Consider the following 24,893-nt stretch of genomic DNA (forward strand, 5'->3'; position numbering starts at 1 on the left):
AGTACCGTTATCCAAGCATACACAGCTCGACCAAGTTCCCTCTGGCGTTAAACGCGTTCCTCGCGCAAACCTCTAAAGATGTTCGCTTTCGAACGAGCAAAAAAATGGTTCCATTCATCGTCGCGTAACCATGAAGATAACAAGATAAAGGAGATAGAATTTAACGAAATACGCGATAGAGCATATTTCAAGATACATGCCGTACGTGCTTGCTAAAACACTTACATTTGGTTCCGCGTTAGACGATGTAGATTGACGAGATCGTAAAGAGAGCGCGTAATCCGAAGCGGACGTCATCCCAGTATTCGTATACGAAAACCTTTGTCAGCCCGGAGTCAGGATCATTCACCACCGGTCGTCGCGTGCGCACTCGCGACCACTACCACCAACAGCAACACAACTATCGCACCACGGCTACCACCGACTATACAGAATGGGGTGATCGACAATGGATATCGAAACAAACAACTAAAACGCGCACGTGTAAATCACGAGCCACAAGAACGAACATTCAAGTATCCGAATATCGTGGCGGACATGCCGAGATCGTTCTTTTACCCGATCGCTTTCGAACCATTTTTAACCCGATCGCACGCTAAACAATTCAGATGGAAGAAAAATCGGATCCTCGAACGATCCAGCGGGATCGCTTCGAGGTAAAATCAAAACGTCTTCACTCGAATTTCAATCGTCGCTATTTTTTTCTTTCTTTTATTTCAACTTGTTCAAAATTAAGGAAATCGGATCACTCACGTGCTTAAAGTGAGACGCATCCAGGCGCGTTGCGTCAGCAGCGTCGACGCATCGCGTCGGGCTGGCCTTCTGGAGCTACTTTCAAAATCCTTGCATTCAGCGACTTCTTATTATGCGATTTTCTTCTCTTGACGATACTTTTCACGGTTACTTCTCCCGTCGACTTCACTGATCGAATCTCTCTTACACTATCGCGCGAACACCGCAACAATGTTACTCTCTCGCCTCGTTCGATGATCGGTCAATGTACCAGGCGTATCCGTCATTAAGTCGAACCAGATCGCGAACTAACAGATTCACACATTACACTTTTAAACAGGCGAACTGAATAAAACGCTGGTAAAACTTGAATAATTCGCGGAAGAAGCCGAGTGAAAACCGTTCGTGCACCTTCGATTACTTCGCGCACTGCTACATGTAAACACTGCGCCGTGGTGGCGTTCGATTCCCTCGCAGCCACCACCGATCGAGCAAACGAACATGTAACAAACCAAACTCCTCAATCGCATCGGACACTTCAGCAAGATCGTGTTCACGATCGTTCAACCCCTGAAACCTTTGATCCTTAAACTCGCACTTTCTCACCGTGTTTGTTACAAGAACGAATTGGAAACGGCGAAAACGGTAAGAACCCCAGCGCGGCGCAGGTAGCAGGAAACCACTGGGCGCACTTGGATTTGTGCCAACATCGTCGTGACTGAGCAGTCGGTGCGTTACTGGGGATCGTTGGCGCTCACCCAAAGTGGCGTGTTACGATGCGACGAGGGTGGACGGTAAAAAGCTCCGAGGAAAGAGAGAGAGAGAGAGGGAGAACTCCTTTCGGAGTGAGGTGTTCTCGGGTATATGGTGAACCTGCGTCTCTCCTCAAACTTCTTCCTGCTTTTCTCGTGTATGCGATAAAAAACAAAGAACGAAAAGAAGAGGCGGCAAAGACAGGTCGACGATCGGTTGCGTTCTTTAGCTGGAATTTTGTTGGCAATACGTTCGATGTTAGATCGTTGACGATCAACACGTAGGAGCACGACGGCGCGTTGTCACTGCACGAGCACAACTACGACGTAGCGGCGACGGTGGCAGCGCAACAACACGACCGTAGAACGCGTAGCACGACGATATACAACTTGTGAGAGTCCCGGAGGCTCGGAGGCGCGCGAGTCAGCCCCACTAGTGTTCGCTCTTCGCTTACCTGGCCGCTGCCCTGCTGCCGTTGCTTGCCTAGTCCGTACCCCCACCCCTCTCGTGCTACCCCTCCACTCGTTGCGTACACGAGGCTGCCCCTCCATCGCTCTTACTTTACCCCCCTCTCTCTCTCTCTCGCTGTGTTACTACCCCCTCCCAACAATCTTTCTCTCTCTCTTTTTCTTTCTTCTTAACTCTCTTTCCCTTCTTTTCACCTCCTACCCCTTTTTCACTCCCTCTTAGTCTTCACATCTTTCCTAGCTGCCCATAGACCCTATGGGTTACGGGTATCCTTGCAACCCTATCGATATTGTTCTATTCTGCAAGGTAGGAAGGTAAATACGTTAAAAAAGCTGTTGGCGTTACTTTAGGATCAAAGTCGGTTTGAACCCTCCGGAAGTTGAGTAAACAAAAAGAAGTAAGGAGTAGCACTTTTCTTTTTTGGGGGATCGATCGTTGTTGAATGATTTCGATTTAAGTCCACGCAGGAGGCGTGTCGTTCGCAGTTCCTTTATTTACCTTGTATTCTCGTCGGAAACAATAATCGATATCCTTTTATCGATAAATGTACATTGGCTTCAATACATCGAGTAAAAGCAACACATCGAACATATCCATTGTTCGTGTAATAGTCTTTCTTCGTAATTAGGTTTGTAATATTGTTCTCCTTTCATTTGCTTTGCTCAATTGCAAAAATTTTGGCATGATTAATCAATTTCACAGCTTTATCGACACATTTATTTCGTGTCGGTTTTTCCTTATTCGATTCCAATTTGGATGTAAATATTTACGTATTATACGGCATACTGCGTGACAATTTACGCGACAATTTACGTGACAATTTAAAAATTCCAACATTCAACTCGTTTATTCGGATCAAACATACAAATCAATCGACAGATCAATGTATCGTACGTGAGAATTCACATCAGTGGCATAAACAACGTAACAACATTAACGTGCATCCTATCGATTGAATTCTTTCATATTCCGTCGTTACTTATTATTTTTATTTCGCAGCGAAGATGACGGCCACACGATATAAATTACGGCACGCACCTATACACCGTCTTCTTCTTTGTGTTGAATCAACCATACCGAGGATGACGCGCGGCTCTTACGCAATGTCCAGCCAGTTCGAAGTTTGTTTTCTCGAGAGAGTCAACGGCACAGTTCTTTTAATATACTTCGATAAATGTTAAAGTTACAGTATTCTCACGATGAACGTCCGACTGGTTCGAAGAGCGTCGAAGAAGAACAAAGGTGATCGCGAAGGAAACAAAGTCGGATTGGTTGGAGAGCTGGTTCATCTCGCCCGACCGAAGATGAGGTACTGGCTTGCAAACCGTATCGACTCACGTCTCGTCGAACGCATGCTCAACAACGAGATAATTAATTATCAATTGACCAGTGATTATCAGCAACACGCGTGTGATCGCCAGAATGTCAGACAGAAAGTTGGCGGATCACGCTCGTTTCGTGGAGTCGTTCGCTGCGTCGCTAGTGATGGAGAATTACATTGTGCGAGCGAACATTTCGCGTATGCCAGATACATAAGTACTGAGTACATCTCATAACTATAAAACCAATCTAAAATTTTTATTTCTTACGTAAACTTATGAAGCTATTCGAATATTCCTAGACATACGCTGCGAATATATTATGTGCGTTATATGAAACATTTTGAAAATTCATTAGCGCTGCTATGATAGCAGAATGTCATGATCGTATTAGCGAAGCTTGACAAAAATCGAAGATAGCTTCAATATTCAGTAGGAGTATTTTTAATAGTTATTGTATGATTTAAATGGTTATTCATTGTATGTATCGATGTTCTTCCGTTTTTCTTTTTTCGTTTTCAGTGAACGTGATCTATCCTTTTTGTAGAAGAAAAGGGAAAATTCTTTCTAAATACGATGTCAAACATGGTGTACTTCGTTCTTTTGTTATCGAGTTAACATCTAAAAATGTATAACACGAGATATAAAGATTGAAAGCTTTTGAGTGGTTTCATATATTTACAGTCATGAGACACAGTATATTATGCGAAGTCTAGATTCATCGCATTCCGATGCAAAGACTCTTTCCATTTTCCTAGTTTTCATATGTGTGCGTTGGCAGTTATACTTTGCTTATGCGTAAGAAATGCGATAGTCTGTGATCCAGATAGTAGTGAGACACGATCTAACATAAGAATTCAGCTTTGTATGTTTAAGCAAATTTAATAAATCTACGTCTTCTGTTGTAAATATAGCTTCGATGACACTATTCGTATTTTAGGTTACATTCCACAGAGTAGATGAGTTAATTCGTCATTTGGAAAAGAATTAAATTGCTAATAATTTCTAATAGTATCCTCAACTTTTTAAGAGACGGAAGATAATTGTGATCCGAGAAGGACAATATTTGCCCGGAGGGTCGTTAATTAATTTCTGTCGATACCCCGAACTGTTTGAAAAGAGATTGTCACTCGAAATTCATGGAAGACCAGCCGAGCCAAGGTTTCTCTAGGTCTTATTAGAGTTCCGACTCGTTGTCGCCAAATCGTATTCTGAATGGTCTAATTTTCCGTTCACGGAAAAAGGACTGTTGTGTGAGAGAGTTTGGCACCTCGCAGGGCCGTACCATATTGACACAGTTCTACCGACATTTGCCCGTTTCTGTCTATGTAAATCTTGCGTGAAATCTCGATCTCTTCTCCTAGCGACGAAAAAAAGCGGTTATGTAAACCTAAACAGTTTATCGATAGTACTAAGTAAAAAGCTAAATGGAATGTTTGTTATTTTCAAATAACTTTGGCAAACGTTGGCGAGTATGTAATAGTACGTTCCTGAAGATCGGTACGTTTGATCCTGGAGAGACACGATTCTTTATCTTGACTATCTGGCCCACTGTTGTTATGCTACACGTTACACCGTTTTCGAGTTGCCCCGGAAGGAACGAAACAAGCAGTTAGCTTACTGCTGAAGATGAGAAGTCGGCTCCAAGAAAAAAATGGTCAGAAGCCGACGCTTACCCGGGAATAAGGAAAAATTTGGGTGCACATTTAATTATTGAAGGTGACAAATGCCGGTGCCAAGTGCAGGTCAAATTCACGAAAGCACCTGACTAAAATACCTGAGTCCTGCAACGGTTTAAGTCAACGTACAATGCAACAGGACCTCTGTCTCGCTTATCAGGTGGAACCAAGACGCCTACCGGGTCGTGAAATTCCGATTCCATTTACGTTCTACAAAGAAATACCCTTCTCACTACACGAAGTTTCCATCGAACGACCAAACTGCAAGATTTCACACTAGCACAAATTCATTTTTCGGTTTCTTTTTTTGTCGACAACTTTTTCTTTCTACGACTGAAGCACGACCCTTTTTTTTTTTTTTTTTTGTGGATCTCAGGCCTTTACTGCAACTATTATATTTCAATCACTACATTTTAATAAAATACATTTAAAATATACGATTATGTTCATCGATTTATATAAATGAACCTTTATTCTGAAATTTTCGTTAAGATAGTATAAAAGTAGTTGATAAAGTATAGAATTTTTCAATTGTTTTCATGTATTCATTTGTATCAATTGTTATCATTTACTCATGTAGCCGAAGATAAAACGATTGAAAATTAACACCGTATCAATAAAATCATAGTTTTATAAACAGAAATGTTAAACCTTAGAATTACCAATAACTATAGTATTGAATTAAAATGATTTATGTATACTGAAAAAAAATGTTCTGAATGTCAAACAATAAAAACAAATGAGATTACACGCACGTTTCTCAGCTAAAAAAAGAAAAATCACGAGTGCAAATGTATATCAATTATAATTCGCCAAGATTCTTGTTGACACGTGACATTACATAAGTTATGTGCATAAGCTACGTCCTTCAACATTGAGTATTCGAATCACGAAGGAGGGTAATGATCACTTTTTATTCTTTGATAAACGTTTACGCTAAAATTTGAAATATCACGAATCGATATTGATTAAATCTATCTTCTTTCTACGATTTATTGCTGATTATCAAGGAAACCAAATTTCTCGAAAAAACACTGCCTATAACATTAATGTTTCATACACAGCACATGTATTTTCCTATACATTTGCTAATGAGTAAACACGAATTTAAATTGAAAAAAGGCTAACAATAAAATGTATTATTCATACTAATTGTACGCTGAATATGTAACTAATTGTTAACGTGTTTTTCTTGTATTCTTAATTTTCCACTTAATATATTTGTTTTCCTATCAATATCATTAAATGACTAAATATTCGGTCTTGAAGGTTAAAATACTTTTCTAAAGTAAAAAGACACCTGGACGAATAAGAGACTTAATCAGATAAGTTAGTTTATCTTTATGAGATTTGGCAGATTAAAAACTATTCACTATGGAATTTCTAAGAATTATATAATTACGATTAATATAAGAATATTCTATTGAATAATATTATACTATATAGTTATTATCACAGTTATTATAATATAATTTAATATTGGATTCTTTTATTCATAAGTCAATTTTAATATTAATTTTTTGGAATTTACTGAAAGACTATCAACTTAATCTAATACAGAGTTGCTATCATTTGGAACGTCCTGATTATATTGATTGTTTTAATCACGAAAATTTCAATTACTATGATAATGTGATTTAAAAAATCCGTGTACTTCAGATACGTTAGTCTGCTAGATACAATTCAACTAATTTCGTTATTTACGAAATTCTTTTCTCTTCCAAAGGAAGAGTGTTCATGATATTACATATATTATTCGGCAACTTTATTCTCGATTAATAAAGCATTCTGTATATTAATCTAATTAAATTATACAATATGTACGATATGTAACATTATTCATAACGAAAATAAGTAGATATATACAATCATGTTTCTATCTCAATAAATGTTAATTTCTTAACAGCACTGGTATATAGGGTGTGCCCAAAATCGTGATACAAGCTGAAAGGGGAGGATTTTCTAGGAAAAAGCAAATGGAAAATGTAGAGTGACAATTTGTGAAACAAGTTTTCGGTTGCGAGGAAATCTACGATAAAATTTCGTCAAGTACACATGCATTTAAGAGATAACGAGAATCGGTTAAATAGGTTTCTACGCATTTAGGCACTCTGTTCGGTGATACAAGCCGAATGGAGCTGATTCTCCGTGCAAAGTAAGTGGAAAACGTAGACTGACAATTGTCAATACAAGACTTCATTTCCGAGAACATCAACTTTGAAGTTCCGTCTAGTTGACTTTCGTTACTTTTCAAGTGCACGGGTATTAAATTTCCGGCTTCCTTTGTACAGAAAATCATCTCCATTCGGTTTGTATCACTAAATAGAGTACCTGAGTGCGCAGAAACTCCTTCAACCGACTCTCATTATCTCTTAAGTGCACGCGTACTTGACGAAACTTCATCGTTGATTTTTCTTGATAACGAAGCGTCGTTTCAAAAATTTTCACTCCACATTTCCGATTTGCTTTTGCATAACAAGTCACCTCTGGTCGGCATAGCATTTTCGATGCACCCTGTATTTTTAGTAAATGCAGAAAGAAAAGATATGATTGCGAGACTCGTCGTTCTAACGAGTTTGATAGTTCCAGTGTTTAATCATAAGACACATAAATTATCAGACATTAATATGCCTTACCATTTAATATAAAACTAATATTTTTGTATATTTCTGGATCTTAAAAGTTTCAAGTTTACATTTTTAACTTGATAATTTATACATTTCAAGTAATGTACGTAGTTTCAATGATAACGATTAAAACCAGATGACAGCAATGATAGAAATGGAATACAAATATAGACAGAAAATTGATCGAAGAAAAAGATCATAAGGTAACTCAAGTGACCGTAAAGAATACAGTACATTGTATATCACAAGTACATAAGTCACAAGGAGTTTCTTTCAACTCGTGTAGCTTACAGGCCGGTACCGAGCCCTGTGGCGTAGCAGCATAGTCTGAGTAAACCGCATTTAATCAGTTTGCGGTCGCGGCCCGCTCTCTTATATCCTTTTAATACGTTTTCTCCTCTCTTCTCTTTCTTTACTCTCGCGCGACACCACGTAATTCAACTCCCGCGCATATGTAAGCCAGCTACGCAATATCTACGCGCTGTACGTTCCTTCCTTTCTCCGGATAAATGACCAGAATAGCCTAAACACGAATTTTTTACAATAGTTCTGGTTACTCTTTGATCATATCAGAAAAAGAAAAATAAACGGTTTACATACGATAATTTTTCTAGCTAATTCTTATAAACATTTTAATACTCATGAGCATTATTATTGGGACACTTCGTGAAATTTATTGTTTTTTTACTTCGAGAAGGTACGTGCATTAAATAACTTATATATATTTCTGCGAACTACAATATCTGTTTTAATATATTAGAAAACAATCAACTATATATGTAATAATAAAATATCCCGTATATTATCGTGCATGGATATTAATACCAGTCACTGTATATATATAACACCAGGTTTCAAATCAAATGTTGTATATATCATTAATTACACACGTTTAGATAATATAAGATGCAATTTCCCCTAACAGCTAGGTGAATAGTTTTAGTGCGAGATAATGATCGGAATTCAAGATGGAATTACTTTATAATAGCTATCATTTAAGATCGAATCTTAAAGACATCGCTTTTTTAAATTCTATCCTTTGCCTACGATAAAAAAGACATTTGCTTTATATATAGGTCTTTGTGACTTGTATTAATTAATTCGATATATGTAATACGATCACTCAATTAACTTATCACAAGACTCGATAAGTTTCAAATGAAACGGGAAGTGGTGGCGTATCCAATATTTTTAATCGACTATATAAATTAACGTGATAACGATCTGCGTTATTGGTTGAAAACAGTATTGAACTTTGTATTCGTTTGTATTCGTTTAAATTCGTTTTCGTAGAATTCGGGAGTAAGAAGGTCCTGCGGCAATTTTTAAGAGGTTTTACGCCTGTTTCGGAGGCCGACCGGCAATTTGGTGGAATTAAATAATAGTCCGTCCCATTAACGTAACGATGCGGCTGAGGATGTCCCGCAGGATCCACGAGAGGATTTTGAAAGTGGATGGAGGCATACCAGGTACGTTCACGTTTTATTTCATCGTAACGTGCCACGAGGTATACGTATACCTTCATCTCAGAAGTCAGGACCCTCCAAGGATTCATCCTCGATCCTGTGTGGTCCTCCACGGCTCCTCGAATTATTACCAACGATTTCGGACATTCCTGCGTCAATCTTAAAATTTGTCAAGAATCTCAAACCCGCGATCACACGTTCCTGGTGATGTATTCCGAACGAATCGCGGCTGGGTGATCTATGAATTCACTGGTAAAACCGATTCTGCGTCAAAACGTGGTATATGTATGTATATATGTATGTAGTCTTGATATCGCATGGGAAAGATATGATATTACGTGTTATTTATATTTTTTAAACGTTGTGTATATACTTAATCCGAAAGTTAAATAAGAAAACAGTTTTGATATGGATTTGATGAGCAGTGTATTGAATTTTAAAATTGCTCTTCTATAAAAAAATATAATTGACGCATTTTCACTTATAATCTTCGTTTATAAATTTTACAATTGCAGTTTTGTCATTCGAGAATATTATCCTGTTTCTGCACTTTATATTCCAATTTATCCGAACGTAAGTAAGGTGAGAAATTTCTGTGTACTAGAAATTGCACTGAAATACGTTCACGGTCGTTAAATTAACTGTAGAAGTGGCAACAAATCCTTCAAAGTCGACTTAGCATCCATCCAAGAAACATCGGATCCAATAAAAGTTAACGATTAGTCTCGTGCCAGCGATGAGAAAATGAAGACGTAGATGTAGGCATAAAAGGACAGTGAAGCTGATAATCAACGCCCGGCTCGATCCTTGGTAATACCTTTTAGGATGCTGCGCGTGAAACTCGAGCTCCTATAAGCGCAAGAATGTGCATCGAATGTTGCAAGTTGTCACGTTATGGTGCCTCTCACGGTAAATTTACAGATGGATTGGTAGTGATTTTTCTGGGACCTGAAAGAGACGTATTTGCCAGTGACGATATCTTTAGGTGATACACACAACGGACGGAATGCCGCGAGACCCACCGCAGCTTTGTGACACCACAACTTTCTGCTGCAATAACATTCGCGCCTTTACAACAACAGCTTGTCCTCTGAGACGAGAGATCCACTCTGCAACAATAATACTGCATGTGTGGCCTTCCCAGTGGTGCTCAAATTTTTCGCATCGTTCATCATCGACTACGCAAATCCAATTGTACGCAAATTGCGTACCTACGATTATTCCTATACACTTCGATCAATTATTTTCGTCAATTTAAACGTAGAATTTTTGACCACGCTAGTGTTAAACATCTTATTTCTAAATAGATGAACATCGTGTGCCATCGAGATATGAATTTATCATCTTCTTTTAAATTAGCCTAAATATAGGAAGCTTCATTCTAAATTCTAGACTAAGAAATGGTAAAAGACAAATTTCGAAATTTCTCTTCTTTTCAAAAACATGATATTTTACAACAAAATCTACAGTGCTGACAGTATTTCTACTCTTCTTCGTGCATCGAGATATTCTATAAATTTATATATATATGGGAATATATAAATTTAAATATAGCATTTATTAATAATATTACCATTAATTTTAGGAGACTTATTTACCAATTATAGATATATACATAAAGATACTCTTCTGTTTTAATTCCGTATCGATCGAAGATTTTAGATAATAATATAATTAACACGAAAATTCACTTATCTAATCGTAAAAACGTATCCAATTATGTGTAATAATATTTTGGATCAAATTCGAACTTTTCATCGAGCGTAAAATTGAATGAAGAAGTACCTCTATAAGATTTTAAAGAAGCCATAACCGATAGGAATGCAAGATGAAACGCGAGTCGGGAAGTGAAACGATGCAGGAACGTCGTCAAGGAAACGTTCTAAACTACGAAGGTAATATTTGCAAACAGGTAATAGACGCCTTAGGACGGCGCCTCGATAAGTGGCGGACTGTTCTCTTGTTGTTCAAACCGACGCGTATGTGTGAATGAATTTTCTGTTCGCAGAAAGCGCGGAGAGTTTCACAAGATTTCCATTCAAGGAGCCCTCTTTCGTTGCTCTTGCCAGCTTCTTCGCTGTCAATCACTGAACCGTGGATTGAAAAGTACACGGAAATAACACGGGACAATTTAAAGTCTGCCAAGGATCAGATACATGTGTAGTATCTCGTGGTGTAAGTATAAATACGGAAACGATAAGAAATTATTTTGTTGCAAACAGTTTGTTACTTATTACGATATTTTTACGATAGTTTAAATAATATATAAAATGTATAAAATGTGTAAAATATAAAACGATTCGTTTATACCTCGATTTTGAATGAAGAGTAAAAGTACTCTAAAATAATATTAGTGTGATATGTCGCTCATGAATTGTAACGTTTAGACTATAATATATATGAACACTTTATTTTAATATTTTTCCAGTTGACCGCTATTAATTTAAATAAATTCGTAATTAATTAGATTATAAGTAATATGTAAATAATATTTTTCACAGTTCACGTCTACTTCCACATAATTTATCACTGCATTTAGAATCAACTAATTCTAATAATTTGTAACGTGTGTTTAAATTCACGTTAATGGTTTAGGCATTAAATCCATTTCATCGCTTTCCTTCCTTGAAGCAACGAGAGTACATAATAAGTGATATCAGAGTCACATTGAAGCGCGCTTTAAATCGCAATGTCGCTAAATGCATACGTACTTACACACGCGTGATTTTACTCACATGCATGACTATGTGCAAGAGCGGCAATCGCACATATAATAGAAACACCGCCGCTGATTGGAAAATAAATTCGAGACATCGGCGTGCCTTCGATAAGATTGCAGGTCCGCTGTCGTTACTCTCTCGTTATCGCGACTTATTTATTGTCTGCAGATACACCTATACCGGTACCAAACCGCGATAGGATGAGCGCGTGCTCCGTTTCCAACGAAGATACCGCTAACAGTAATTCCCATAACCATTCTGTGATCATACTTTCTTCTTTTGATTTCCACTTTCCTGTTTCTTTGTATCGTGGTTTACTCTGTTCTGTTCATGGTGAAGTCGTATCGGCGCTCTGTGAATTCGATTCTTAGAAGTGGAATCCGTTCGAGAAATCTGACTATACCAGTATGCACTCCTCGAGTTTTTGTATTTTAATCTCATCGTTGTTTCAACGAACCAAAGAACTTTCAGTTTCCAGTTCTTTTGGAACAAGGCAGAGAGAACATTCTACCGCATTATATGCATTAGAAGTCAACGATGAATTTCTCAACAAGAATCTAACCACTACAAAACTCAGTCGAAAACAATAGATTAGAGATGTAGCGACGAAGGTATTGGCCGACTAGCCGACTAATCGATTAATCGGCTCTTAAGAAGCCGACTAGTCGGTCGACTAGTTTGGTCATTTTGGTCATTGTCAAGCACTTGTGCAGAACGCGTTAAATGTATGCTTATTTAATATTGCGAAAGCAACGAAGATTGTTTAATATTGTTTGTTATGTTTATTTTATTACATCCTGTTTCTTAGTTTTACAGAGATTTTTGTTATGGTAAAATTGAGAAACAGTGACCAAAGCTCCTAAATAATTGATACTGATTTAGTTTATTTCAATAAATACTAGTTATTATTTCTAACTTTTTATGCAATAATTGTATTACATATAAATATGTACCTATAAGTAAATATACCGCATATTAGAAAATATTAAAATTATACTAACGACGGTAAAGATAGAACATCGTAATTTTATTTCTGTGCCCTATCTAGTTATCAGCAACACAGCTGATCAATCGGCTTTTTGTACCGACTACTCGCCGATTAGTCGTCGGCTACAATAGGAGCCGGATAGTCAACTTAACTGACCAATCGTCGACTACAAAAGTGGCCGGATAGTCGGCTTAATCAACTAGTCAGCCGCTACAGTCGACACATCCACACGATAGATAATATCGAACAGATTTAAAATTGACCACACTATATCTACACGTGTGTTCCTAATTTCAAAACCTGATCCACCAACGTATAATATTTGCTATTGTCCAATTATTATTTAAAAAGAAACATTTTTATAAAGAACGCAGTAGGGTTTAGTATTTCAATATATGCTATAGCATGAAAGCGATGACCGATTATTGACAATTTACACGTATATTTGTGAACGCGTGAGTTAAACGTGCGAATGAAAATTGCAGACTGATAATAAAAGTAAAACAATCGCGTGTCGATAATTCATTCGAGCGGATGAACAGATAATAAATTTTTACTTAATGCGTAAACACATAACGAAGTTCACTAAGTATGAACATTGTCGCAAAGGAAAGGAAACAATAAACGATCATGGCCGCAAAGTGAGATTAAACAAATAAGAATGATGAATAACAACGAATGTCTCTAAGGAACGAAGTACCAAGTGAACAATGTTCACTTATCGAAGATAATGCAATAACACTAATTCGTTTGCGGGAAATACGTACTCACTTTACCAGGAACGAACGTGTTTAACAATGAGTTAGGGAATTTCTCATTGTTATCTGCCAAAGAAGACTCCAAGCTTATTGCGCGAAGAATGTAATTTATTCGTTACGGTAGTCCGCGTAATTCTCATGTGCCGTAAATATTAGATTTTTAAGAAAATGTAATTTTAACGATGTTGCTGACAATCATCTAATCTGGAGTATATACTATAATACTCACTGCACACGTACTTTATTGTCAAATACAATTTTGTTTTGTAAAATTATAGTATTTTTTATACCACTTACATTTAAATTTTCTTTTGTCCGTTACCATATGTATATTATCTTACAAATCTATGGATCCAGTTGTCGCCCGCCGTCATCGACGCTTCAGAAACAAAAGATGTCGATTCACGTCCTCCATCCGTAACGTGTTAATTTTCAAATAAAAAAGGAAAAGAAGAGAAGAGGAGAGGAGTAGGAAAACACAAAGTAAGGAGATGCGTTGACGAAGAACAGAGGTGGTTGAACCACGTGGTCCGGTGAACGAAGGTTACAAAGTCCACGTGTCGACGTGCTGTAACCCACGTGTCAATGGGACAGGGACGCGCGAATACGTGCGCGGCTAATCGAAAGACTTTACGCGGCCCTTTACGCAAGCGCCAAGTACTAACCCGTCTGACGCAAGTAATACTGGCGCAAAGCCGTCTTATCAAGATGTCTCGCATAAGCTGTAGCTAAGAATCATTTAATTGAGGATCAGCCTGATCTTACTGTCCATAAAACCGAACGGTCCAGAACGATACGTAAGTGGAAGAAGCTGTCGGTCGACTTCCGACTTCCGCACGGACGGACGCTCACTTCGCATTTCTCTAATGGAACGGGTATATGGCGAATCGCGAAGAGAATGAACAAACGTGAAAATCTGATGGTTAGTATCTTATAAGGCTTGTAAGGCTTATAGCATAAATACAATTGTGTAAGATGAAAAATTGGAATTATAGCGAGTTAACATTAAGATTATGATTAAGTTTAACGTAAAAATTTATGGCATTTATGGCATTTTTTATGGAAATGTATAACTCTATTAATATAATCGAAGAATCTATTTATCTATAATCTATAATCGAATCTATAATTAAATATAAAAATAATATAATCTGTAATCGAATCGAAATGAAGAATTACTTCACACCCTACATATAAAAATATATCACATAAAATGTTACCAATATCAAGATAATTATCTGTAAATATCGCTTGAAGATATTTTAGCTGTCTTCCATAGATTTCCTGTTCATGGCGCCAACGTATCAGGAAAATGCGACATTTTTTAAAGAAAGTTGCAAGGAATTCTCAGAAGAATCACCAATGGAAATGAAGGCCAGATTAGAAAGTGATCTACAAGATTAACTTGATTATCAATAATTATCTCTAGCCGATTGTCGAATTCTGATAAAAGTTTCGCAACTGTTTTCCTTTTCGTAGAAGAAAAAAGGGTTCTATTCCTGCTTCTTTAGAATAATAATATCCCAAGGTCCGGCGTTCTACAGTGGCGCCGTAGTATTTAGCGCTGACAATAAGATATCCGTGTGATATCCCGGTATCGACAACGTCGCAGTAGTTTCGCTTATTGTTAATCAACTGTAAGTACTTTCTTAAGAAAATTCGAGAAAAATGTTATGTTTGTAGTCGTTATACGTGATTATGAACGCGATATAGATCATGAATGAACTGCAATCGTTGGGTTATATGATTCATTTATAGCACATATCGGAACTATCTTTAACAGTATATTTTATGATAAATTGCACTTTACGTTTTATTTTTGTTCTTTGATAAAATTAAGCTTTTTTCCCTACTCTTAAATTAGCTCCCATAACATCTTTCCTTCATTATATTTTCAGTCGAAGTTATACGGATAATTTATTTCACGTACACAAAGTAATTTTGTGCCTGTGTGTTTTATACGATTATATAATTTATTTATTAAATTTATACTTATACTTGCATAATTTAATTTTGTTTTATAATTATTTTATTCCGCTATTTACAGATAAATGTACTTATCGAGAGATTGAATTATTTTTATCGTATCGTACTTCGGCAATTCAAGTGATTACTCCAAACGCTATCCTACAGTTTCGTACTGCTGATAGATTAACGCAATGCTCGGATAATATCGGCCATGGTTAAGATTAACAGCCTTATCATCGATGTTATTCCGAATTAATCCACGATACAGAATTATGTGGATGTTTTTTTCCACAATACATATTATCTTTATGCAGAAATATTGCGAATATCGTTACTATTCGTATCTAAAAAAGTTCCTTTGTATATTAAATGTTACAATACATTCATAATAGGTTTTCAATAGAAATGTTTAAAACAGATAGAAATATTTTGATCTCCAATTTAAATTCTACTTATATTTTCATGAACAGATAAGAGGTTATTTTATCATTGGACATTTAGGACTCTAAGAACAAATACCAATACAGTTTCAGCTGTTGTATCTCATTTCGTTCACTTGCCATTAAATACTAATTAGAAAAATAGATTATAAACAGAAAATGATATCCCTCGTTGAAGATATATAATGAAAAAACTCGTGAAATGACTTTGCAGGTCAATAAAAGATTTCATCACGGAATATATTTCACAGGAAATAGCAACAGGAAACTCTTACACATGGTATTTCCTTTGTTGGGTAAAACTCTATCAGATAGCTTTTAAGAAGTTAATACGAGTTAAGCACAAAAGTATTTATTGTAAGAGAAGTTAATACCAATCAACACAAAAGTATTTATTGTAGGGGAAACTCGGTCAAAATTGTGTGGCTGTGTGTGTTTTGGGTAAAATTGGGACATAGGTACGTCTATTTTTAAAACGATTTAAAATTTCCCAGCCGTTGTTATTTGTGTTAGTTACTCACGAAAAATCGATACACGCGCGCTTTCTACTGTTATGACATATTTTGTATTTTTAACTGTTCAATTGTGAATTTTTATAATCTATCGAGTCACACACTCGTGGTATTATCATAAAAGAAGTAACGTAACGTTTAATCCCTTTAAATATTCATTACATGATAATAACGATTTAATGATGCTGCCAAATAATTAAATGACATTTGTGTTAAAATATCAGATATAATCTTTCAATATTTCGAAACTTTCTGCCCAATATACAAAGAATATGATATACTGAAGTAAAGGCGCCTTCCGGTGAGATGGCACCGATCAGCATTCCATTCTTTCATTTTCGCGGAAAAAGAACGCATTCCTGTTTGTCGATCACAGATAACAATTGCAATCATTGAGCCAATAGAATCCATCAGTTATTTGTTAAACACCCACTTGTTTTCTTCCTCCGACATTCTTCCCTTCAGCGCAGTCTTTACAACATTATTGATAAAGATTATATGCACCAACATCAGCATCGACAATTTTTCTTAATGTACAATGTGGCGAAAAAAACATTTTCTTCGTGAAAATTTAATACTCACGATTCAAGAACAATCTTCCTTTTCCTATAATAATCAGATTGTTGTTATTATCTAATGTAAAATATAATGGTAGTATATAATTAATAACTATAACTAATAATTTCCCATAGAGACAATAATGCTTTATGCGTTATCTTTTAAGTTAATACTGAAGTAAAAAGTTGTAAGATCCTGTGTTGAAAATTGTAACATTTAATTAGCATAAACTATTAGAGATATTCGGGATCGTTATCTGTACGACGAGTTCTTAAATATCTTTTTATCAAAGATCAAGTGAGATACATAACATTTTAGAATTTAATAATGCAATGACAATATTTGTCACAATAAGTGATTTCGATTTGGTGATGTCATTTTTAAGGATGAAAGTGCAACTCAGGATTCTTATCTAAATACACAGCAGGTAAGATTGTAGTTTTTTGTATCGAAATACCTTTGCTCTAAATGAGATTCCCTTAAATATTGACATTCGGTGATAAGAACTTTTTCTCTTTTAATTTCTCTTACTCTGATGTAGAAACAATTACATAATTAGGTTCAAAAATATTATTGAATACACATCGCAAAGTGTTAGAATTCCAATCTGGCGCCTAATAATTTTCCACGCTTTGTCACTTAACACGTTCTGTCATCGTGCTATATTAGGAACTATCAAATTATGTCTATGAATATTACAATTATTTTCTACTACGTTGCTTTTCAAATACATTGTATGCACATGTCTTTCATATCTCCGCAAAATCTTATTTTGAAACGATAAAACGAAAACCTTCGGAATTCCAGATATGTATTCGCTTTTCACAAAGCTTATCGGTAATTGTATCTATCCCATCTGAATCCATTAAAGTCACAATCTTGTACGAAATGTCAGTATAAATAATAATATAAGTGATATAATAACGAATTAAATAATACGGACAGATAAAACTCGATTAAATTTTTCGAACGAAGAAATTAATTTCTTTCAAACTATAATTTTTTTCTAGCAATAACATTGTGAAACAAATTCCCGTCAAATTTTTCAACTTTGTAAATAATCCATATTCTAACAGTAAAAGCGAAGCTCGCAACATAATGCGATTGATATTAAAAAAGTGATATACGCCTTAACCCATTGTCGAATAAAGATCATTATATCAATGATTTATGTCAAAGATTTTCTTAAAACGTCCAAAGCTCTTTTCTTACGACACTAAAACGAGATTAAAATGTAAAAAAGAAGAAAATTTAGAGAAGCGCGACTTGAAAAGGATTGCACGTGCGTTAACGTTCTAGGAATTCCTTTAACTTGCCGCGTCGCGGCAAGAATCAGAGTGCTATTACGACGTAATATTCCAGGATTATCGTCCAAGTACAACATCGGTACAAAGACAGATTAAGATTTGCAGATCGATTGTTGATAAGGATCGGCTGGTAACAATGATCCAAGGTGGTAAGAAATCGGAAAACAAGGCGGAGCGGGGAAGAATGAGATCGATCGATCGGCCAGTCGGTCGGATGTGTGTGTTTCCATCGGACGTTTGCTCGCAAAGGTGGCCGCATTCTCGGCGCTTGGCGCCGCATGGCCGTCGCACTGAGTCCGGTAAACACGGACGAGAGTCAATAAGTCATAAAATCCAACATCTAGGCATCAGCCATTCGCCTATCTACGCTTTGCTGTAAGCACTGCACTGATCCATCGATAGAGTGTACCCTATACGTGTATTCCTTTGTGTGCTTAGTGGTGGCGATACAACAAACTTGCACAGTGATTGCAGTTTACAATTTTCGACCAATAAATAAATATTCAATTAGAGATATACCAATATAGTATTACTTCCTTAATTAACGATGAAAGATATTTAATTAAAGATAGATTAATTAGAATATAACTACGTCTGTTTGGACGAAATCCTGTCAATCAAATTGAATAGGCAATTCTTTTTCAGTCATATTAAGTTAGATCAAGAGAAATTCTTCTGACGGAAGAAACGATCAGTCACGGTGTTTAATTTTGGAGAAAGATGCAATGCTCTGGTAAACCACAGACCACACACAAAACGGAGACCCATGAAATTGGCTGATATCTTGCCCGAGGGAAATATTTGACTTTCCTTTCATCCTGTATATTATTTCAGTTAAATCCTCTCGAACAGCAGTTACGAAGAAAAAGCGGACTCACCTCTCGCTTCTGATAGCTTTTACCATACCCTCCAGGAATTCTAAGAATTCTTTGCAAAAATCGTGTCGCTATAATACGTCAGTTCGGAAAAATGGCAACTTTCGATTCGACGAATCAATTTTAAAATTTCCGAAAATTATAAAACTAAACGAATAATAGTCCAATTCACAGTTAGCAAAATGCATATTCGCGCTCCTTTCGAGAAATTAATCCTGTATCAATAAATCCAAATACCAACAGGGCCGAACTTCCTCGGGCATAAACTGCAACTTGAAAGGAACAAACAGCGATGATACTGCGAGGAGAACAAGAGCTTAGAGGGTGATTCGACGCGAGTGTGTTATAAAATTCGTCGAATGCGGAGTACATGAGTCGTGTTGGAGGATGAACAACACATTAGTCAAAGGCAGTTTACGTGTTCGGCGAGTACGCGATGTAACCGGCGCGCTGGTATTTGTGACTTGTCTACCAATTTGTTTCAACGTTTGACAAATGCATTCGGCTGCAGGATGGGCAAAACTCGTCTGACAGAACAAAACGGCAAAAGGGAAAAGTGGGGAAAAATAAAGTGGCACGAATGGTACACGGTATGTCGTGTGACGATGGTAGTGGTGTGGTTCCGTGTTACTCTAAGCTTCTGGATCCCGGGATTGACGTTGGCATCCCGTGTTATCGTTGGTGTTGGTTTTGCTTCCGTTGTTGGCGTCGCTGTCTGTGACACGCATGAATCGCGATGATGTTGGTATCGATGATGACGGTGAAGGAAATGGAACGTTCGTGTTGGTAACAAACGATGCCGTTGGTTAGTGTGTGAGTGGAGGGGAAGGGTGTACCGACGAAAGGAGAAGAGGATGGTAGAGGGTGGCGGATCGGCGCTCTGATTTGGGTTACTAAACTGTAAACAAATTCCAACTTTTTGTTCCATCGATTATCGATCGGTGCCGAGTGCAGAGACCTCCGAGTACACTGGCACGGTATGCGCGATATACTTACACATCGCTTCTATGAATAATACGAGCGGGAATACCAGCTAACGGGTGTCTCTAAGGGTACTATCTTTTTATAATGCTCGATAACTACCCCGTCAAAACTTTTAAATTGTAATAAAATAGATTTATGTATGTATTTTCCAAAGTTGAATTCTTAGACTAGTATTACCTATTCCTATCGCTCGCATTGTTCTTTATGACGGATTTTTTATGTTTGTTTGTGAAATATTCATTTCAGAACGTGCATATATGATGCACAATTTGATATAATAGAATTTAGTACTTGAAAGCTACTCCGTCAATATTTTTTAAATTGTAAAAATGCTGTAAAAAAAATGTACGCACGAATATACATATTTTTCGAAGTCGAGATCAGCCAAACTTCGAAGGAAAAGGTAAAAAGTAATTTTACGTTAATATCTACCAGAAATTAATAGAAAGAGTTGCTAGTGCATTAGTTCAAGTGAAAAACAAGCAACAAGAAATTTGTAATGTGATACATTTTTCGTTGATATTCTGCGTTTGTAGAATTGCGAACATTTTGGAATGTAACTACCAGACAACAAGGATATCAGAAATATCTGTCGCATCTCTTAAAACTCTCGTACCTTAGAATAATTTGTCACCGTTCCTGGTCTTCTTTCGAAGTAGCAGAATTTCTTCGAAATCACTTTCGCGGTCGAAACTTTCTCGCGATATTAAACGCAACGAGGTGTTGGCAAGCGTCATCACGGAAGAATTTTTATCGTATACAAGACCTACGGCGATCCACCGATGACAATCGAGGACGAGGAAGAGCGCGACGCTCATTTCAGATAAATATAAAAATGCAAATGCGAATGGAGAAGACGAGGTAGTCCGTGGTAGAAGGGGCCCGTGATCGTAAACCGACGCCACACCAGCGGAAACATGCGAGAATTGCAACTCAAACATGATATGACTCGAAGAAGGACGAAGAACTGGTGCTCTGTTCAGTGAAATACACCGGGCTACCGCGTAATCGGACTTCGAACCGGATTGAACGTCCAAACTGCGTCACTGCCAGATATCCCAAATCGGGAAACACCCTACATACTTCAATTACGGAAGAACGCGATAAAAAAATCGAAATTTTATTCGTTAATTTGTTAAAAGAACACTTTAAAGAGAGACGAGTTTCTGGAAAATAACGATTGAAGTAGAAAATAACGATTGCAATAGCGAAGTAGTTCCACTTTCCAATAATTGGAATGAACCAACGAAAACAAACTTAAAAATAATGAAAGCTATAGCAATTTTGTAAACGCGATGTGAAATCGTAGTCAACTAATAGTCAAGAAATTTTGGCATTTTTAAATATGAAACTTGTACCTTCTTCCTCCTTCAATAAAAATAAAATTTTTAGTCGTGTTTTTATTGCTATAATAGATATCGATAATATCGATAAATATTCTATTTAAAAGTAAACAAATATTCCTAAATAAATTTAGAAAAGATTCAAGCGACAGATTCATGATGGTTGGCGTATGTTCACGCTATTCGGTCAGCACACCGGAGGATTTTCATACAGAGGATACAATGCATAGCGAAAAGACTGACGACATTTCGTCTTCTCGTTCCGCCTTCTTGCGGTCCATTTGGTAAAAGAGGCACACGGTTGTTAATCCTTCTAGCTGGGCCTAAGCCGCTATTCGAATATAAGCCGGATAGAAAACAAACGTCAGGGCCGCACGATGCTGAAGAACATTTCAATGGTCATTTAGACATTGGTCTATTCATCGAAAGAGAAAAAAGCAGATTCCACGACCTGCAAGAATGGGTCAACCTTTAAAGAGAACGAAAGTAAACGACGGAACCTCGAATGCATCACAATGTACCTCATGCTGAGTTAAAGGATGCAATGACTGTATAGGAAGCCTTGCTTCGTGCCACCTCGTGTATTCTAGCGTCACGAGAGGTATTATGTATTAGCTCGAACGAAATATAATTTTTTACGCAACGATTAGCAGCCGACTTTGCCATTTATCGTTCGGGTAACGTAGATCGTAAATTTCAAATTCTGTAACTGTAATCAATCAATTAACGAACGGCTAACTTGCAAGAAAAATATCACACGAAAAGCATTGAGTCGCCTTTAGTGTAAACTAGTGAATCAACATCCAGCGATTAAACCGTAAGGCAAAAACTATTCGATACATGTTGTTAGTCCTCGAAAAAATGGTAAATTGTTAATATCGTTATTTGCTATTTAACCCTTTCATTATGAATCATGTATACACCGTGTATCCAAATTTGAGGTACAAACAAAGTCAAGGAAATTCTACGGCTCGAGAATAATAGAATTGAGTCGAAGGCTTCATATTTGAGGAAATTAAGTTTGGAAACTTGTCAGGTATACGTGTATGTGACTCATTCCCAACTGGATAGAAGCGAGCAATTGACAGAAGATTATTCAACGTTTTCGGAAATTTTGTCGAGTGTACCGAGCTAATTCTTGACCGAATGTATTCAAGTTCCATTTTTTCCGAAACAAAACCTTCTGTTTTATTCTACATTTTTGACTTATTTTTGTATAGAGAATAATCACCTGTAAATTGTCTACTATTGTCTTGTCGGACTACAAAGGAAAGCACTACAAAGATCTTCGATATTTTCGCACGTACAAAGTTTTTTAATCGCATAAAGCCGGATGAATGTCAGTAGGGAGATAAATACAAATTAAAATTCAATTGATGCAATCCCCAGTAAATATTCTGACACCTTAAACTGCTAATAAAATTACGAAATTGTTGCAAATAATGGCGCACAGAACTAAATAGCCGTGAAAGGTTACTCTGTGAATACAGAAGAAAGGAAACCCAGAATACTACTTTGACTCACAACTGCTCCATTATTGCTAGATCCCCAACAAATGGTCATTGTCAGAAGCGTCAGAGGTCTTTGAAACGTACAATCGAGCCAGGATGAAGTGCAATGACCACGAAAGAAGAGAAGACAGATTTTGTCGACCTAATCTGATTAACTCGACCACCGTTTAGCAGCCTGTGATCGAGACTCGTGGATATCCAACATAAAGGACCCTATATCATCCCGTTTGCGCAGCTGTAAACAGACCTGCGCCTCGCAACATGTTGCTATTTTGCACTTTTGATTCACTACTTTTCTATTCTGTTTACTATTCGCCTCATATAGTAATCAAATTATGATAAGATATTGCTATTAAATGTTTGTCTTAAAGAACAGCTGGAAAATTTTTAGTCACAACCTTCAATAAGATATATTGTTAATATTAATTTCAATAAAATTTTAATAATTCAAATTGCAACACATTTTTTACTTGGTAAAGAATTTTCTAGCAAATAGAAATTTCTCGAAGCGATATTATCAAAGATAACGAGACAATTCCTACTACATTACCACATACTTAATAAATGACTAATTATCTAACTAACAAAGAAATTTATTTTCAATAAAGTTAGCTTGAAATCTCAGTATTATGTTTTCCTAAACATCGTAAAAGCTGAAAAATATATCTCTATTCTGAATTTCGAGATTAAAAAAGAGAATGCACCATCTTGTAAGGGTTAATTGTCTTCGTTTAATAATCATCCTGAGACCAATAAATCGAAAATAAATACCATGCTGGGAAATTATAATTACCCTTTAAAAATCTTTCAACGCCCTCGCGGCCCCTCGCTGAAAAATATTCTGGTTGAATTGAGAGGGGAGCGTCGAAAGATATTAGCGAGGCCTATGCCAGCCTTTTCTGCGTGGCTAATATACGAAGAGCGGTAAGGCGACGAATATAAAACCTGCCGGCTGCGGTCGTTTCTTCTTTCGGCCAGCACGACTAATAGCCGGCATGGTTTTGCAACTGAAAGGAACAGCGACGCGGTTGAATCCGCCAGCGCCAGTCCGCGTAAATTGCCTAATTTAGGCGCGAGGCCAGACGGGTCACCGTTTCTTAGCAAGGGCAATCAGGAGGTATAGTAAGGGGTTGCGAAGCTTGTTAGGCTACCGCACAGCGACAAAACGCGCGTGGCTTCTGCGTTAAAACATTCTCCTCCGTTTTCCTCTCAATTAACTCGTCTGGAATTCTCTTGAAAAAAAGGAACACGAACTAAGCAAGGAAGCGAATGGACGAAGAAAATATGTTTGCATAAAAGAGCGAGAAATCATAGTGAAATATAACAGTGGGAGGTAATATATCACGTTGAGAGAATACGGGAATATACAATAGTTGTTTTGATATATTGTATGATATAGATGTTTCTTTCTTAAAATTGGTAATAATGTAATAAATTACTTTATGACGAAAATAAACTATGTCAAAAACGTATATTTATTTACGATAATATTTTATGATTGAAGTTAATTAATCAACGGGAACGTTGAAATTAATTATTTTATATTGCGTATTATTTTATGATAAGCAGAAGTATTTGATCGCGAATGGTAACTATATACATATTGAAACAAGTCGATGATGTATTTACGTGGCTGTATCATTTCATAAAAGTGTATAATTAATGACTTTTTGAAATTACACCTTTCATATCTTCCTATTATAAGTTCAAAAAGAATTTTGAAATTTAATAAACTTGAATTTTATATACTTATTATAAACCGTACTAAGAGAGTAAGAAATGTTGATACATTTCACGTTTATTTTTACACGATACACGTAAAAATAATTTAGTACAAATCTGGGAATAGGGATTTTCATAATGGCAATAACAAGTTTATCCTTTA

The 24,893-nt window shown here is 36.6% G+C and overlaps 1 protein-coding gene across 3 annotated transcripts in view; it reads right to left on the minus strand.

The window, feature by feature from the left end:
• The window catches only part of LOC117236966, a 126,348-nt gene that overhangs the window by 66,087 nt on the left and 35,368 nt on the right, over positions 1-24,893 (minus strand). The window contains exon 1 of one of the 3 annotated variants that reach the window (XM_033500444.1): positions 754-1,941. The exons of 1 other annotated variant lie outside the window; for it this stretch is intronic. In XM_033500444.1, coding sequence (XP_033356335.1) covers positions 754-773 — 20 coding nt within the window. In that variant the 5' untranslated portion in view covers positions 774-1,941. Of the gene's footprint in view, positions 1-225; positions 1,942-24,893 lie in introns of those variants that run through there. One more of the 3 variants, XM_033500463.1, reaches the window with a different exon arrangement.

The sequence above is a fragment of the Bombus vosnesenskii genome, unplaced genomic scaffold (genome assembly GCF_011952255.1).
Source record: "Bombus vosnesenskii isolate JDL3184/JDL3185 unplaced genomic scaffold, Bvos_JDL3184-5_v1.1 scf7180000013264, whole genome shotgun sequence".
Classification (NCBI taxonomy): Eukaryota; Metazoa; Arthropoda; class Insecta; order Hymenoptera; family Apidae; genus Bombus; species Bombus vosnesenskii.